The sequence below is a fragment of the Psammomys obesus genome, unplaced genomic scaffold (assembly GCF_907164565.1).
Source record: "Psammomys obesus unplaced genomic scaffold, mPsaObe1.curated_primary_1811, whole genome shotgun sequence".
In the NCBI taxonomy this organism is placed as follows: domain Eukaryota; kingdom Metazoa; phylum Chordata; class Mammalia; order Rodentia; family Muridae; genus Psammomys; species Psammomys obesus.
The window spans coordinates 8,806,661-8,825,699 of NW_026591598.1; the positions used below are offsets into that span (position 1 = coordinate 8,806,661).

The 19,039-nt window shown below is 49.4% G+C and overlaps 1 protein-coding gene across 1 annotated transcript; it reads left to right on the forward strand.

The window, feature by feature from the left end:
* On the forward strand, positions 1–18,626 carry Pef1 (penta-EF-hand domain containing 1). The gene is made up of 5 exons (XM_055611509.1): positions 1–42; positions 11,184–11,448; positions 15,540–15,695; positions 16,152–16,295; positions 17,781–18,626. The coding sequence occupies exons 1-5, from the start codon at positions 19–21 to the stop codon at positions 18,008–18,010; spliced, it is 819 nt and encodes a 272-aa protein (XP_055467484.1). The 5' UTR covers positions 1–18; the 3' UTR covers positions 18,011–18,626.
* The last annotated feature ends 413 nt before the right edge of the window (positions 18,627–19,039 follow it).

A 19,039-nucleotide genomic window follows, 5' to 3' on the forward strand; every position in this document is an offset into this window, starting at 1 on the left:
TATGACGTCATAATCGCCATGGCCAGCTATCCCTACGGGCAGGTGAGTTGTAGCGGCTGCATCAATGTCTGGACTTTGTCTAGAGGCCCGGGACCACTCTCCATCCTCGGTTCTTTCTCCTCGCTCTATCTGCTCCCTCTCCACGCAGAGGTTCACCTCAGAAAGGCCTTGCGTGAGCGGGAAACAAAGGCGGCCGGTCTGTCGCGCTCGTCACACGTCACCTAGGACCACTCGAGAGGTTGTGTCGCGTCCCCTCTGACGTCGCTCAAGCCAGAGTTTGGGGGCTTTGGATAGGTAGATTCGGGCTGGGCCGGATCAAGGCTCACCTTTCAAGTCTCCGATGGGGCAGGGTCCTCTGTGCTGGCAAAGCTCTGGTCCCCTGGTTTCTTTCTGGGCGTGGGATAAAAACAGGTTTCCCGACTCACCCAGCTCGTACTGCGACAAAATAATCAGGACAGTCAGTGGGAGGAGGTGCCAGAAGTGAGATGCGTACACCATTCACGGTAGTCCCGCGTCATTTCACAGGTAGAAAAAGTGAAACACAGAGAAGACAGGGTTTATCTGAAGTCACCAGGTAGTTAGGCGGCAGACCCAAGAACCTGAATTGTCTGCAAGGTGCGTCTTCCTCCCTTGCTAGAGCCTGCCTCACACCAGCCGGGAACGTGATAGCGATGTTTTAATCAGCCAGGCGACAAGAGTGGGGAGGCCGTTAAATGCAGTCTTGAGTCAAAAGTAGAATCATGTCTCGGCCACACTAGTTTTAAGTCGTTTTTCTGAGTTAGTTACCTTTCATAAAACGGGTCACATAGTGGTCCTCGCCTCACAGAGTTATTAGGAGGAACTGTGTGATTCTTGTAGAGGATATGCTATACAGTTAAGTGTAATATTACTCTGTAGGAGTTTTCAAAGCTGCCCCCTCCCTTCACACTGGACAAAATAATTGTCCTGATAACAGAGTAATTTAAGAGATTAATTTCATGCAAGAAAAGTAGAAAACGGAACCAAATGGGTTATTAGCAAGCCTTGATTGACCATAGTCACAAGCCAAAAGATGGATAGTCCTATCCAGTTACTACAGCATTTCTTACATTTGCTTTGTGTGTGTATGGGGGCCAGGGGCGGAAACTAGAGTTCTGCCCATGCACAGGAATTCCTGAGGTTCAAACTCCTTGGACCTGGCATCAAGCACCGTTAGCCACTGAGTCATCGTGCTGGCCCCTGCACAGCAGTTGGACCCCCTCCACTATGCTGGTACGAAGACCCTGTAGGCATCCAAGGCTTGCTGTTTTGACGTACGGCTGAGGAGCAAGCCCTGAGAGGCTTAAAGGTCACACATAGCAAGTGAGGGTGAGGCCATTAGAGCTTTGAACTTCCTTTTATGGCAGACTTAGCAGAAGGGAGTAGAGGGGCCAGTGTGGGCTGAGACGGAGTATGACGGCAGTGTTTCCCAGACTTCCTTCCCCGTGCCGGGTTTCGTGAGATGTTAACGGGTGCTGTTAATAGAGGAGGACTCTGTGGTTAAGCAAATTTGGGAAATGCTCTGTTAAATACAGCTTGGTAATGATCACTGTAAACCTGTCAGAAAGACAGAATGTGCAATATTTCCGAAAAAAAAAAAAAATTACTTAACCAGGGAACACCCTACCCCATCTGTTTTGCATTATGTCTGGTGTGTGTGTGTGTGTGTGTGTGTGTGTGTGTGTGTGTGTGTGCATGTGATAATTTGGTGTTCCAGAGGAGCTCAAGTTGGAAAAGCATCGCCTAGTACATTTTTTAAAAGAACTTTTTAAAATATATCTATTTTTTTTTAAATTTCATGTGCATTGGTGTTTTGCACATGTGTGTCTGTGTGAGGCTGTTGGATCCCCTGGTACTGAAGTTACAGACAGTTGTGAGCTGCCATGTAGATGCTGGGACTTGAACCCGGGTCCTTTGGAAGAGTAGCCAGTGCTCTTAACCAACCCACCATAGTACTTTGTGTGTGTGTGTGTGTGTGTGTGTGGCTGGTTGGTATCAGAATTGCCTGAGAGCTCGTTTAAAGGACAGATTTGGGTCCCACCTAAGACCTGGTCCGAGCTTAGAATGGCACAGATCACACCTCCCAATCATGAGGGCTGTGTGTGTGTGAGCATCTAGAAGCCAAAGGGTGCCAATGAGTAGCTGCCCCAGTCACTCTCAAGTGGGGACTCACTGAGCTGGGTTATCTGGCCAGGGACTGCAGGGGTCCTCACTGGCTCGGCCTCCCGGTCACGCTTTGCCACACCTGGCTGTTTCGCTTAGGTGCTGAGGACCCATGCAGGCAGGTTGTCTTTGTCCTCCTGGCCCCAGAATCCGTGTCCTAATAAACGGTGGGGATGCCGTGTACACACTCCAGAAGCAGTGACACACAGAGCTGGCCAAGAATCCGACTCTTCCCACTTGATAAGTGCTACGCACTCGGGTGGATCCTTTAAGGGTTCTGAGCCTTCATTTCCTTACCTACAGAAGGGGGGAACAGCACCTGTGAAAAGGATGGACTATACAGTAACGCATCCAGGGAGCTCTGCACTTGCTGGCGCATAGGCTATGGCAGTGTATGGGCCGTTACCGCCCTGAGGGTTGCTTTGCCGCACTGCCTGGGCTTATGCTCAGGGCAGAACACTGAAAAGGAGAAAGTGTCAGGAATAGAGAAGTGGTGCTTTCATCCCCACCTTACAGTTGTCTGCCTCCTCATCCCAGCTGTTCTAAGAAAGGAAAAGCGGTTGTTTGAAGTCAAGTCGTGCAAAGGCTCAGCAATTCTGCCTGCCTTCTACCCTCTGCATGGCTCTGGAGGATTACAGCCATCGGTGGGAGTCCCAGTTCCCGTAATTTTCCATTGCCTCCGGCCCAGGGTGCCCAAATGCTATCTGGGTGTTGGAGTAGTAAAAGACAAGCACCCTCTGGCGCAGTAAGAGCTTAAGAGATTGGTTTTCACATCCCTGCTCTGCCACGTGCTTACAGAAATTTGTCATAAAGACCCAAAGCTCAGTTTCCCCTTCTTCAGAGTGGGACCGTGGCAGTACAGATATGTAGATTCTAAGTGTTGGGTGGGAGTGGGTATAAGGTATTAGGATAGTGTAGGAGGGCCATTCCAGCGTGGGTGGGGCCGGGAAGAATCACCAGCAGATGTGGGAAGGGGCGGGGGAATGTATGGGAGCTAAGGAAATGACTTCGCAGAGACCAGGAAGCAAATAAGAAAGTACATGCCATAGTACGTTTTTCTTAGTGTAGGTTTGTATCAGAATTACATGAGAGCTTGTGTAGAGAATACGAAAGTCCAGTATCTGGGGGCAGTTTTAAGATTAGTCTGGTTTTAATGATGACGGGCCAGGAGGCAGGAAAACAAGACCAGAACCATAAGCAAGATCCCAGAAGGTCCCATATGTCATTTTGAACTGTCTGAGTATTGAGGGAGGGGAGATGGCGAAAGGGCTTGTTGCATTTGTCCGGCAGAGCTCTAACTATGGGACCTTGAAAGAAGAGATTGACGTGGGAGAGGCTGAGGCGAGGCGGCCAGTTTCCAAGCTCTTGCAGTCCTCTCCACTAAATAGGACGGTGGCCTGTTAAGAACTGGGTGACAGGCTGTTGGGAGGAAGAGTTGAAGGAACGTGCTGTTTATTTGGGGTGACAGGGGAAGGAAGGGAGGCACGAAGGCGTTGATTTGGATGAGTGTGTGGCGGGAGGCGCTAGAGATGAGGACAGAGAGAGATGCACAAGGTGGGAGGGAAGGTCAGGAGGCTGTTGGGTATGTGGGTCTGCAGCTCAGAGGGGATGAAGCTGGAAAGAGATTTTGGCGTGTCAGCGCAGAAGTGGTAATTAAAGTCTTGGGACAGTTCCTGGCTCCTTGTTCATTGGTTGCATGTTTCTGACCTTTAAATATTTCAGAAGGCGCTGCTGGTGATTGCCCAGCCCATTCCTTCTGTCTTCTTGTGGCTGTTTAACCCCTTCGCTTAGGCTCCTGTCTCTTCCATCAGGCACTTGAAAGGTAGCTCTGAGCAGGCTTGCCTTTGCAATGTGGTCTCCGCCCCTTCCTCATCAGGAGTCAGTAGAGATCCACTTTGATACCTCTGAGTCTCTCAGGGACTCGGAGGAAGAAAAATGAGCCCTTGGAGCTAAAAGGGAACACAAGAATATCTGAATTGGGAGGGGCTGAGCTCTCTGTCGCCTGCAGGAGTGCAAACAGAGACTCTGCTGGCAAGTTGAACTGAACTGCCTTGGGGGTCTAGGTGCTACCCTGAAAAAAGAATGCAATGTGAGGTTCTCTGTTCTGGGTGCTGAAAGCTCACCTCCAGCCTTTCCCACTATCCATGTCCACCGTGGAAAGATGTCTTACTTGACAGGTGTTTTTAGCACAGCAACCTGGCACAGGCATATGCTAGGCCCTCATATATGCAGGTACTATTTTGAATCCATTTCTCATTTTAACCACTTGAGTTAAAATATATTAAACTTTGGGCATTTGTTTTCTCATCTCTAAAATGGGGATGAGCGTTTAGCTCTCAGGTTCAAGGAACCAGTGAGAGCGGATTGAACTTAAAGCACCTCCCAAGCCTCACTAATTGTGTCCCCCGGCCCTGAAAACTGTCAGATAGAACTTATTTCCATCAGCCAGAACCTAGAGATACTTTTCTGTTATGCTCTAGAAACCACGGCTACTGAACTCTTGTGTTTTGCCCTCCGCCCCAAGTCTCGTGTTTATGGGTCTGAAATACTGCTAGGAAATGTCTGGAAAGGGTTGGCAGTGGAACATGGAGTCCGAGATCTCTCTGGAGATCTCTCATTTCTGGTTCAGACCTTAACTTGCAATTCAGTGACGCTGGGTGCAGCCCAAAGCCTTACACACTCTTCCTCCCCAGCCTGTTCTGCCTTAGTCGGTAGCTCTGCCTTCTTCCTTATGTGGAAGCTAAAAACCTGAGTCATTCCAAACACTTTGCTCTCTTCATTCCCCCTCCATCTCTTGCCTAATCCAATTACTTGCCAAGTCATGTCTAGTCTATCTCTGAAATAGCTTCAGAATTCACCCCGATCTTCCCATCCGTGCGCCTGCTGTCTGGTTCATGCTCTGCCTGCCCAGCACCTGGGCTACTGCCCCCCTCCCACACCCCCAAGCTCATCCTCCAAACCCACACTGGCTATTTCTCCAAACAAGGCTCAGAGCACATTCCTTCTCCATCAGAAACGCTTCCGTGGTGCTCTTTTTTCTCCAGCATAAATTCCTAACTCTGCAAAGCGGTGCTTATCTGTTCACATATTTATAGAGGCTTACAGGTACCAGGCACTGTGCTGGGCCTGGGGGATGGAGATGATGATGATGACGAAGAAAGGAACTCTGTGTCGGTCCCTAGAGAACTTATTGTTGGGTGAGGGAGACTTTGGACAGGCACAGATAACTCACCCTCCAACTGAAAAACAGCAAGAGAGGTGCTTGGTTAAGGAGGTTGTTGAAGGGCCTTCCATTCTGGGGTCACATCATGCTCTTGCCATTCCCTGACCACACCATGCTTATTCCTAAGTCTGTGCTTTTGTCTGTTTTCTTGTGTCTACAGTGTTCCCTTGCCTCCTTTTGGTGGGGAATACCTGTACATCCTTCAAAGACCAACATGGCACTACTAGCTTTGATCAAAGCAATTTTGGGGGAAGAGGGATAGATAAGTACATAAAAAGAAACAAATAATGCATATGTTTGTTTGTTCTGTGCTCTGCCAAACCCTTATAGGGATGGGAAATGGAACACTGGGCCTCCAAGGCCACGAGCTAGTAGTGCACAGAGGTGGACAAGAGAGGGGATGTAAAAGCTATAGGTCTCTTCTGGTTTCTGGACCTGGCTCCGCACAGTTTAAGTGCAACTTCTCTGAACTCGAGTTTCCTCCTCTCTAGAGGAGCACTGTCATTAATAGTTACTGCATGTCAAGTTCTTGTCCCATCAGGCTGCGTGTGACGAGCCTCATTTCATTCACATAGCAGGCAGGGTGAGGCAGGCGCTGTATCTAAGGATCCAGAGACTTAGTGAAGCTGAATCATTCAGTCAGTGTGCTGATACATTTTCCTGAAAATACCTCCTTCATTCAGAGACTGAACTTTTTCCAGACTAGCAGCGAAGAGATCACCTGCCACCCGAGTGCGTACTCAGTCTGCCGCCCAACTGCATGCTCAGCCTGTGTAAAGTTTAACCTGCTGTTAAGAGAACAGTGTAACCACCCATTACCTGCCTTGGATTCCCCATGCAGTCAACTTTTACCACCCAAGCTAAATGCAGAGCTTTATTTTTAAGTTATATACGTTCCCATGTCTCTGACCTAGATGTGGTGGTCATTTTCTGGAAACAGCCAACACCTGTGAGCAGTTTTGAGCACTGTTCTGGGCCAGTGAAGTAAAACTTTGTAAAACCATGCTAAAACCCTCTATAGAAAAGTATCTCTTAAGAGCTGAGTGGTGGCACCATGCCTTTAATCCCAACACTTGGGAGGCAAAGACAGGAGGATCCCCAACTTTGAGGCCAGCCTGGTCTACAGAGGGAGTTCTAGGACATCCAGTTCTTCATTATACAGAGAAACCCCCTTCCCCCAAAAAAAATCAAAGAAAGGAAAAAGGAAGGAAGGAAGTGCCCTTCATTCTCTTCATATGCCATTTTCTCTGCTGTTCAATAAATAGTTTTGTTAAAATCCAACAGAAGACATGGGGAGAAGTGGAGAAATCACATTTTGCCTGGCTTTTGTCAAGTCACTGCAACAGGAATTGCTTCATTTTCGTTCCTTATTATGTGAGTTTTTGTTGCTGGTGTTGTTCTGTTTCTTCATTTGTTTTGAGGCAAGGTTTTTCTATATATCCCTGGCTGTCCTAGAAATCGCTCTGTAGACCAGGCTGGCCTCAAACTCACAGAGATCCCACCTACCACTGCCTCCTGAGTGCTGGGATTAAAGGTGTGCACCACCACTGCCTGGCACAGAAAAAGAGGTTTTTAATTTTGGGCATCATGGTTACTAAAAGAGACCGAGAGCAACAGGAATCTCCCCCAAAGCTCCTTCCTTTCCCACCGTGCAGGGTGGAGACATCCCGAAGTCAAGGGAGATCAGGATGTCTCAGAGTGGCTAAATTAGTAAGCAGATCTTAGGAGCAGGGGATGCATACACACCCATGCTTACCTTTTTTTTTCCTTTATCTATCAAGCCCAGTTTGCTTCCACTTCTCAATCAGTCACAAGGAGCAAGTGGGCTTTCCCAAAAGCCTGGTGCCTCTACCTTCTCAATTTGCTCTTACTGTGGGGAACTCTGTCTCCTGAAACTCAAGCACATGCAGAGCAACCGAGAACTACTTAAAGGGATTTAAGCTAAAATGTCATTAAGACGAATTTATCAACTATTGACTGTTATTAAGGTATATTGTCTCAGGTATCCTAACCATAGGACACTTGATTCAGCAGTCTTGGGAAAGAATTGGTGACCAATTGCATTGCTGTACAGCCAGTTCAACCAAAACATTTAATCCTCTGGAACCAAGTTGGTTAGCCATATAGCCTTTCCCGAAGAAAAAGAGGTGTCCCGGGAATGTCTCCTACTGAGTTTCATGCACTTCCTCTTTCTAATTCTCTGGCAACTCGTAACCTAGTAAAGTATCCCCGTCCATAAAGTAGCCTGCTGACCGCATTTCCAGTCATTAGAGTAGGACCAAACCCCACCCATGAAGGGCCCCATTCACCACATACAAAGATCTCACAAAACATGTTGCAGAGGATGAGGTTCAAACCATTTTACCAGAGGAATCATGTTATTGCAAATACATGAAATAATACTTTTGGCTGGCAAGTCCTTATAAAAGTTTTTACCACTGTTCAATAATGGCTCTGGGAATGGATAGACAAATGCCTGTCCATTGCTGCTCGCAACCAAAGGTAGCACCCCCACCACCACCACCCAAGACGTTACTTATGATCAATTAATCAGATGAGGAAACTTTGAAACCCAGGCTCAGCAGCTTGGCAGCCCTTAGCTACTACAATGGCTGGGATCAAAGTTCCTGGCCCTGATACTCTCTCGGGGTCCTTTTCTACCATCAGACAAAAGTCTACAGAGTCCTTGATGGGCTTTGTTGGCAGTCCACACAGGAAGCTATTGAAAGACAGATAATAAAGAAGTTGCTGTCACCTTACCTTTCATTAGCTCACAAAAATGAAAATTCTGACTGAAAAAAACAACAAAACAAAAATCTTCTTTGCCTGACAGTGGTGGGCCTTTTAATCCCAGTGCCCAGGAGGCAGGTGGATCTCTGTGAGTTTGAGGCCAGAATAGTCTATAAAGCTAGTTCTAGGACAACCAGGGCTACACAAAGAAACCCTGTTTTCAAAACAAAACAAAAACCCTTCTTTATTCTGTAATTGCTAATCCTTTTCATACTATGCTGATGTGATAGAAGCCTGCCAAAGCGTTAACACAGAGTAGCTGCGGGCTCAGAATCCGGCAGCAGCCTTGTGGCCCGCTGTGTGTTTCAAACGTGGAAAAAGAGGCCATTCCAAAAACAATGTAAACAAAACTTGCCAACAAACTTCAGTATGGCAAAACCCTTTCTTAAATCTGCTGTGAATGTAAAAATGGTTTCACTTGGCCAGTCAGTGTACATCTAGAGTTGATAATGAAGGTGATCCAGTTTGGGGGAGCAAGAATGAATGCCAAGAGTGGCGAACCCCCATCTGTTTCCAGCTTGTGGTCCCAGTGCCCTGCTGCTGTGCTGCCTCTGTTGGGGCGCAGGCTGGACTCACACCTTGTGGTGCCTCTGCTGAACGACAGCCAGTTCCGCCCCAAACCTAAAACATTGAGAGGTTTGATTGTCAAAAGTAATTCTAGATTTATCTAGGGTTAAAGATACAAATTAGGTGTATTAGGAGAGGGAAAGGGGCCCCCACAGATGTGTGGAAACCCCTCCCAACAAAGGTTTTGACTTGATTTTAGGTAAGTTCCACTGGACTGTAAAAGGGGGTTGCCTACCCAGATCTCTTTCCTCCAGATGTCATTGATTCAGATCACACTGTTCAGATTCATATTTTAGTTTATTTCCAGTTGCTCCAAGAAATTCCAACTCCCACTCAATTGACAACATTGATTATTATTCCTTATCCAACCCCACTCACCCTTGATAATGGTTATGAAGCCAAGAACTTGCTTCCAAAGAGCACGCTGGACTCAGTTGGTGTTTTCTGTCAGCTAAATTCCCACGAAGGACATTAGGGACACAGCAGCTGGTGTTTCTGTTATAGATAAATAACACTAGCCTTCTAATTGGCACATTCAATCCCCAGTTGTAGACATTTGAGGAGTTGGTGACAAAAGTATTTCCCTACTTTTGTAAGTACAAAAACCTTATGTGTAGTTTTCCAAAATTGAACTGCCATTTTTCCACCCTTTATTTTACCTTTCCCTTTAACCCATTATCTCAATGGGGTTATGTAAGCCCTGTACCTGAATTGTCCTCCGGGCCATGAGTAATACCAACCCAAACTTTCTTGGATAGAAGGCCCCCCCCCCCCCCGATGGGGAGCTCACTGGCCAATTAATGGGAGCAAATTTAGCTATGTCAGCTAATCCAAGAACAACCTCAGGCAGACCATACAGAACCATTCATTATTCGGTGCCTGGAAAAATCCTGTCTTTATTTCCCCCCAAGTCTTGTAAATGGAGGCATTTACATGATCTCTGTGCTGCTAATCTTGTCTTCATCCCCTAGAGCCATACAACCTAGAGTTCCTTCATCGCTACTATGTAACCATTACTGATGGAAAATAACAGCCTTCTGTACTATTCCATTATACCCTGATGACTGAGAATTGCTTTGGTTTGATTACAATAGTTTGTCTCCCCCCCCCAAAAAAAAAAATAATGTTAAATCCTTTTTATTAGCTCTTGAGCAGTATCAGTTTGATTTGGCCTTTTTTGGGAATTCCCAGAATGGCTCTTTCTCAAGTTTTTTTGCCTCTCATACAGGACTTGAACTCACCTCCATAGTAATTCCTTTTGCATTACAACAATTAACAGCTGGTGGCTAGAGCCCTGAAACAAAGACAGCTTTCGAGAAGAGGCTTAGATTTACCCGGCTCTGTCTATCTTGAACACGCCTCTTTCCCTTGCAGCCATGAACTCTCTCTTTAGACAACAATGGTGTCTCTTCTCAACACACCTTTCCCCCATCCCAAACCAACAGAGAAATGATTCATATTCAACAGGACAGACCAGAGCTATCCAACTTACTGGACAAGCCCCTGATATTTTCAATCTATATCTGAAAATAATTTCAACTTCCTTTCACAAACCTCAGAAGAATGGCAAATAGCTTTTGCTAGTTTAGGGGACAAAACTCCTTTCATTCCCTCCTATAAAGACTCTATAGAATTCCATTACTTCCATACAGGGCTTTTCTCCAAGAAGTACACATCCTGTTTCTAACGCACTAACTGTTCTTTGTTTGGGTCAGACAAAAGGCAGAGGGAGAGGAATGGAAGATTCATATTTGGGCTGGATCTTGTTCAAACTACTCTGAAGAGGAAGTTGCTTCATTCTCCTTCCTTAATGCAATATTGACGTGTGTTAGTGGGTGACAAAGCTGAACTGTAGTGTCTGGCCACTGTCCCTACCGCCCTAGGGATGGGCTCCCCACCTGCCTCAGAGTCATGAGAATGGGGAATATCCATGTGTGGTCAGCTAACGAAGACAGAGAAGAGCTGCTGTGGAGGGTCCACGCTGTGGGCATGTCACTGGTGGCTGGTGAGGGCCAGGGCTGTGTGGCAGAGACTGCACTTGTGCTGTGAGTTCTACAGGTGAAGGCGGAGCAGCTGAGCATTCCTCCTGGTTCACTTGCCTGGTCATATAAGTACTTACACATCCATTACACACTGGAGGCTGGGGTAAAGCTGCAAGCTAGGCATGATCCCAGACGCTTTGTAGGGCCTTTGATGTGCAGGAAAGAGGAGTCAGGAGGACAAGATTCCTGCCTGAACTTGTACGTGACCTTGGGTAACTGGTAGTTTCCTTGGAAACCTCAGGACCACCTGTGCAAAGCGCTGTAAGTCCAGCCTCACCTGTAGAAACCGTCATAAGGATGGCAGGGCAGGTGCTTGGTGACTGTAGAGTGCTGGGCTGTGGCTTCTTCCATCACCCTGCTCATGCCTGTTCCTTCCACAGAGTTGCCCAGGAGCTGCAGGACAGGCACCTGGAGCACCCCCGGGTGGCTACTACCCTGGACCTGGGGCCCAGTATGGGAGTGGACTCCCCCCTGGTGGTGGTTACGGAGGTCCTGCCCCCGGAGGACCCTATGGATACCCCAGTGCTGGAGGACTCCCCTCTGGAACGCCGAGTGGACCATATGGGGGTATGCCTCCAGGGGGCCCCTACGGTCAGCCTCCTCCAAGTTCCTATGGTGCCCAGCAGCCTGGACCTTATGGACAGGGTAAGTGGACTCTTCAGCTCCCAATCTAGAACCCAATCTAGAACCTCTGGCTGGTCTAAGCTATCCATGTCCCATCCTGTTGCTTCCTGTGGATGTGCAAGCACCCCGGTCTCTAGCCCACCAGTCCCTCACTCCCTGCTTTGCCTGTACTGGCAGGATGAGGGGTCCATCAGTTAGCTTTTCTGGGCTAATGTTTCCAAAGTCCTCTTGGCTTTCAACAAGCATTCCTATCACTTGCTCACTCCCGCTTGGGTGTTAGCAGCTACAGGCTAGTAGCTGAGTTTCTGCTCCACATGTCTTTTCATTCTGAGATCACTGCTGAAGGAACATCCTCTTTGGGGGACATGTTGTCCTTAGGGTGGAGAAGAAGAATAAGAAGCTAGCAGGGCTGGGCGGTATCTCTTAAGGTTCTTCTCTGGAGGATTGATGGCTCATCTATGTATGGTCTTTTAGCTGAAGCATATCCCGCTGTCGAGCCTGACTCCAGCAGGAGATGGTGTGCCTGTCATAGGGAGCTTCTTACTCTACCAGGCCATAGGTGAGGGCGGACAGTGCTTGTCCTGGGAAGGGAGATCTGCAGATAACTGGCGACAGCAATGTAGTCCATGAGAGAAGAAACTCCGTTCCTGTAAGAGGGTGACTGACGTCATCTGTAGAAAGACAAGATGGTATGATTAGTGAAAGCTTAGCTTGAAAGGTCAGCCTCTTACTGACCTGACCAGACTACCTCTTCAAGGCTCAGTGTCCACCTCTGTCAAATAGGGACAGTGCCTCAGCCTCACAGGCTGGATTAAATGTGAAGCTGCAGTTTAACACTGGGCTCAGCACGTGGACTTAATGCCAGACAGCATTCTGTAAGAGGACTGGTTATAGGGCTGAGCAGTGCTGGCATTTGATGTGAGGGCCGCTTTGACAAACAAGATGATGGAGGAGAAGGGGAAAGAAAGATGCGGGCTGGAAGGGAGATGTTGGACAAGACGAGGGCAGAGATTGGAGAGTTGGGGTCTCTTAGCAGAGGGTTGGGGAAAGTGGTTGTCAGTCCTTGCTTTTCCCAGACTAACTTCTGTCAGCTCCTTTCCAGAGTGACTATTCTCGGGAGGCCGAGCACCAGTTAGGCAGCCTGGAACAGCCCTGGTCCATGAGAAGGGCCTCCAGGGAATGCTGTGCTTAGGAAGCAAGCAGCAGCTGAGTGGATGTGCCCAGGCAGGTGGCCCTAGGGGAGAAGCCCAAACCTCTGGGGTTCTGAGCGCTGCCAGCCAGTGGTATTTATCTTCTCAGAGCCCAAGCATCTGGCTGTTGGCTTCCGGCTCAGCAGCTCTGCAGTGGATTTCCATATCCTCCAAAACCTTGTGTCTGACCTCATAGAAAGTCCTTGGGGAAAGGAGGCCCTGACTCAGAGGCCTGGCCCCCAGGGCCTGACAGTAATCTCTAGGGCAGGGGAAGGAAGGAGGGGCATGCCTCCCATGCTCAGCCTCCCTCTGCTGCTTCCTCTCACTGGCTGCATTGCCCCGCCCCAGCGTGGCTAGCAACACCTAGGAGCAGTACCGCATACATCCGTCACCACTTGCCACAGAGTCCTGGAGAGTCCAACCTCGGGGCTTGAGAACCACTCCTGTAAAAGACAGAGCTGACCATCAGAGGTGCTCCTCTGCTGCAAGAAGATCCCAAAGGGCCCTTCTGGCTACCCCACTTGCCAGCAGCCCCTGCCTGCCATCCAGCAGAGGGTGCCCAGAGTGCTGTAACGGCATCCTGAGCCCTGCCGCCTACCCCTCCTCACAGCTCCTCATTCCTTCAAAAACAGCTGAAACACCCCTTCTCTGAAAACGTCTCACCATCCCCATCCCAGCCTTTGCCGAGGACTTTGTTTTGCTGCCATCTCATGTAATTCATTCCAACTCCTCCTTGGAAGTGGTTCATGTTACAAATATGGAAGTTGGCATTCAGAGAGGTTACTCCTTTCACCTGAAGTTACACAACTAGGAAAAAGCAATCAGGACTTGAATCCAGATCTGCCTTGAATCTAAAGCTAAACTCTGTATGAAAGCACAAAGCTACACTTGTCACAGAAAGCTTCTGCCAGTGGTGGTGGCTCTCCTTCCCCAGTGACCCTGCTTGTTCTGGTTGGTTTCCGTTGTGATGAACACCATGCTCAGAAGTGACTTAGAGGAAGAAGGGGTTATTTGGTTTACAGGTTATATGTAGTCCATCACTGAGGGAAGCCAAGGCAGGAAGCTTCAAGCAGAAACCAAGGAGTGCTGCTTGCTGCTTTGATCTCTTGCTTACTCCAAAGCTCATGCTCAGCTAGCTCTTCTGTTCAGCACAGGCCCACCTGCATAGGGAGGGGCACTGCCCACCGTGGGCTTCTATGTCAACTAGCAATAAGACGATGTCTCAGAGACGTGCCCATGGGAAATCTTTTTTTGTTTTTTGAGACAGGGTTTCTCTGTTGTAGCCTTGCTTGTCCTGGACTCACTTTGTCCAGGCTGACCAGGCTGACCTCAAACTCACAGAAATCTGCCTGCCTCTGCCTCCTGTGTGCTGGGATTAAAGATGTATACCACGACTGCCCAGCTCCACAGGCCAATCTTTTTTTTTTTTTAAGATTTATTTATTATGTACACAATGTTCTGTCTGCATGTACACCTGTAGGCCAGTAGAGGGCACCAAATCTCACTATAGGTGGTTGTAAGCCACCATGTGGTTGCTGGGAATTGAACTCAGGACTTCTGGAAGAGCAAACAGTGCTCTTAACCTCTGAGCCATCTCTCCAGCCCCCACAGGCCAATCTTAAAGGAAACTCCCCATCTCCATAAAATGGACCCAAGGTTTCAAGAAACCTGCTGCCCATGGAATTCCAGAAAGCTAGCCCTGGACTCTAGGCCTCAGAAAAAGCAGCCCGACTTCTTTCCTACCCTGCAGTTTCAAAAAAGTTTATCTAGAAAAAAACAAACAAACCAACAACAATGAAACCCTCCTGTCCCTACTCCTCACTGCAAAAGTTGATTCTTAGACCCTTTTTGGCAGGCATGTTTTCCTGGACTGTCAGATGGCGAGCTGCAGGGTTTGGAGCTACCTGCCTCTCAGGCCAGTCAATGTGCAAGGTCCTCTCTTGCCACTTGCAAGTCACATTAAGTATCCTTTTATTTTCCTCCACTGACCCTTAGAGCTTTGATCTGGCAGTCCTCTGGTGAGGCTCCTTTACCCTGGGGACTCCAGTGAACACTAACCAGTGCACTGTTGTTTAAGGTGGGCAAACATGCTGGGTTTCCTATACTAGGCCTTCAGTCAGGTGAACCTTTTTCCTCCTGCCTGTCCTCTGTTCCAAACGCCCTCCATACTGTGCACGTCCGTTTCTGATACTTCTCGTGTGAAGAATCCTCTTTTGTGGCCAGTTAACTCTGCTTCACTAAGATTGACCCTGTTTCTCCACCTTCATCACTCGCTCCCTCAGGCCATTCAAAGAGATGTCTTGCTGTATTGGGGGAGGGGTATAAAATCAAGTAGAGTTATTGGGACACTGCACGCAAGCTTTGCAGGACTCTGCGGTAGAAATCAACTGCAAGCCTCCCTCAGAGCAGGGCATGGGCGTGGTGGAGGATGTAGGCAGACCTGAGGCTTTGTGGATAAGGGTTCTCGTCTTTCTGTTCCTGTGGTAGAACTCTGATAAGGGGTCTTAGGGCAGGAAGGGGTTTACTTCATCTTATAGGGTGTAGTCCATCACTGAGAGAAGTCAGGACAAGAACTCAGAAGCAGGAACTATGGAGGGACACTGTTTGCTGGCTCCCTTGCAGCTTTATTCTTCCTTAGTTTCCTTAAACAACCCAGGACCACCTACCCAGGGAATGTTGCCACCCACAGATTGGACCCTCCTACATCAGTTTACAATCAGCAGTCCCCCACAGGCCAGTCTCATCTGGGCAGTCCAGTCCTTCAAGAGGACTTCTTTCTCATGATTCCAGGCCATGTCAAATTGGCAGATAAAGACAGCTAGAACAGAAGGGAAAACCTGTGACCAGGGAGGTACCCAGAGTGGCTCCCTGGCATTTCTTTGGCCTGGGTCTGACTACCATGGTTCCCACCTCTACCTCCAGGTGGTGTCCCCCCGAATGTGGATCCTGAGGCCTACTCCTGGTTCCAGTCAGTGGATGCTGATCACAGTGGCTACATCTCCCTCAAGGAGCTGAAGCAGGCCCTAGTCAACTCCAACTGGTCCTCGTTCAATGATGAGACATGCCTTATGATGATAAGTGAGTTCTGCCCTTCCAAGAGCATGCAGGCTTGAGCTGGGTCCAAGCTCCCTGACAGTTGACAGAAGTGGGCAAGCAGTCAGCCTGCAGAGAACTACAGCCAGGGAGGGAGCTGGGTTCAGATGCGATCTCCTTTATCTGGCATCATCGTCAAGTTCTAGTTCAATAAATTACAGGCTGGTCCAGTTTCCCATTCTGCAGGCAGACACTCCCTTCCCTAGTAAGAAACTACAGGCAGGGGCTCAGCATGGACCCAAGTCTTGGAGCTAAGCCATCAGCCCTGCAGAATCTGGATGGGACAGGGCTGACAGTGGCCAGTGGGGAGGGCAGGTGCTGCTGGTGGTGCCATGTCTCAGGCACAGGGCTTTGCTTCAGCCTGGGAGAAGGGCTGCCTCAGTGCTGCCCTTGGCCCGCAGTCTTGAAGCTTTCCTCCCTCCTTCCCCTCCTCCTACTCAGACATGTTTGACAAGACCAAGTCTGGCCGCATCGATGTTGTTGGCTTCTCAGCCCTGTGGAAATTCCTGCAGCAGTGGAAGAGCCTCTTCCAGCAGTATGACCGGGACCACTCTGGATCCATTAGCTCCACAGAGCTGCAGCAAGGTAAGGGCCCGGTGGGCACAGTGGGCATGGCGCAGCTAGTCTGCTTTTCATGCCTTTAAAACACATCAAGGGGTTTTGCTCTCACTGCCCAGTGCCTCCCTGTACCACTCATTCCACCAGTTCTGCACCCTGGATGGAATCTGAGCCAAGATCCAGGGCCAGGCAACACTGCGTCTAAATCAGTGCTGGGCTCCGTGGTGACAGGACTCCAGACAGTGCCGAGTAGGACAGCCCCTCTGAGAGATGGGAACTTGGGAGGGCAGTGCAGTTCCTTCTTGTGGTCCCAGCATGCATCATGGAAAGAGCCCTGCTTCAGGGCTCAGTTCTGTCACCACCTAGCCAGAGGCCTTTCCTCTTCAACTCTGAGACCCAGGGCCTTCTCAGAGTCCAGAGTAGGTAAGAGGACCTGGTGCCACAGTGTCACATCTGGCTCCAGTCAGACTCTGAGGTCAGGCCTGCAGCCTGGGCTCAGGCTGGTAGGTTACAAGGACAAATGGCTAATGTGGCTCATGTTCTCAGAATAATGATAATGTTCTCCTAGAGCCCGGTGGGGAGTTTCATCACCTCAGAGAGGAAAGGGCTGCCCACAGGGTCCAGGTTCTGTGTCCAGGCCATGCATTTCACTCAGAAGTTCTGTGGATGGGGATGAGTATGCCGTGTCTGCGCCTGCCAAGAGGGAGGGGTGATCAGCACTGAGCACTGCCTTGCAGGCTCCTTCCGTGGATGTTGATAGCAATAACAAAATTAGCATCAGTGTTTGCCATGCCCCAGGCACTGTAATAAGCATTGGAGTAGGTTCCTGAAATTCATCTTCCTGTTTGCCATTCCACACAGATCGGCGAAGGATCCCTCTGGTCTCCCTTTTACAAGTGACAAAACTGAAGCTTAGTTTCTTGCTCAGGGGCTCACAGAGCAGGGAGCTCAGATTGCTCCTGGGCAGGCGAGGAATGCTGAATAGGCAGGAGTCATCTCAGCGGCCTGCAGGCTGTGGCCTGATACCCCAGGATATGGCCTTTATCTAAAACAGGACACTGCATGTGCTGGAGGCCTCTGTGGCCACCTTTAATCCTTATTAGAAGCACAGGTTAACTCTCACCCCTGCATGAGTGGCAACAAGAGGGGCTGGTGAGGTTTGGCAGGGCGAGCAAGAACTGCCTGCCTGGTGGCCCATGTGCTATCCTCCTGTCTCTGACGTCTGCCTCGCCAGGGTGCTTAGTGGCTCAAGCGTCCTTCTGTATCACAGATGGCCACTGGCCTCTCTGGGATCTCATGAACCTTGTCAGTGAGGAGATGGGTGGGGGAGGCACCTCCAAAGAGAGCTCCTTCTGTGCTCCTGACATCTGACTGGCTCCCCAGGACTTCTCTGTCTTCGTGCTTCTGAGCTGCTGCCCCACCCCAAGCCCCCTGATCTGCTGTGTGCCAGTGCTGCAGTTCCTAGTGAGGTGCTCACAGCAGGCCTCTGTTCTCCGTGTCCTTCCTCTGCAGCTCTGTCCCAGATGGGCTACAACCTGAGCCCTCAGTTCACCCAGCTCCTGGTTTCCCGCTATTGCTCGCGCTCTGCCACTCCCGCCATGCAGCTCGACTGCTTCATCAAGGTGTGTACCCAGCTGCAGGTGTTGACTGAGGCCTTCCGGGAGAAGGATACCGCTGTACAGGGCAACATTCGGCTCAGCTTTGAGGACTTCGTCACCATGACGGCTTCGAGGATGTTATGACTCAACCTGCCTAAGGGAGTGGAGCACACCAAGGGCTGTGGGCCTCTCCTCTTTTCCTCCTCCCCTAGCCGGAGCTAGGCAGACAGAAGCTTGACTGTCCTGGCTATGGAATGGCACAGCCTTGGGGGCACTGGTGGTGGCGGCGGTGGAGTAAGTGACTGCTCAGCTCTGGCTTTCCCCTCTACTCCCTGATGCCAGTGCTAAGTGCTCATCGGCTGGCCTCTTTCTGGTACTCCCTGTCATCCTGGCACCGAGGCCACCATGTCAGTGAGCCCAGTTTCTGCAAAGTGGAATCAGACTGAGCATGAGGGAGATTTGCTGGGACCAGTGCCAGGGATTCCTCGACTCCCACATTTCCTGGTATGTTAGCGTTAGTTTACCTGAGACCTTGCCTGCTAAGAAGCTTGGACAGTCTGCCATCTCGGCCATATCTGATGAGGCCCATGACCTCCAAACCTTGGCCTGCCATGTTCCACTCGGCTTCACTCCCCAGGAGACAGTTGTCACATCCTACGCCAATGTTGTTTTTAATTTGCTTTTTTTTTTTTTTTTTTTTTCCCAGTTGGGGCCAAAAGTCCAGGAAACTAAGCTTCAATAAAAGACTGTAGTCCCATGTTTCCCCTGTGACTTCTCTGCTCTGTGTCTGTATTCATCCATTCATTCACTCGTTTGAGTACGGAAGCATCTGCTGCTTTCCAAGGCATGCAAAAGAAGCTGACCTAGGGGTCCTGGTGGCCCTGGTGATCATCTTGTTTGCCAGGGTGAAGTTGGGGCCCTGCCAAGTTCCTCTGTGTCTGGGATCTGCCCAAAGGCTGTGTTTCTTAACGTTTTAGGGCTGCCATTCTGGGCTGGAAGCAGCCACCCCAGACCTCTAACTGTGGGTCTTTTTATTATCTTAGGCCTGAGTTTTATCTCCCAGACAAACTCCATTTATAAAGTCATAACTCTCCCCCTGCTTTTATTAAGCACAGACACCAGTACCTGCCAGTTGCTTTTCTAGATCAGCGTGATACCCCCCGTCTGCACTGT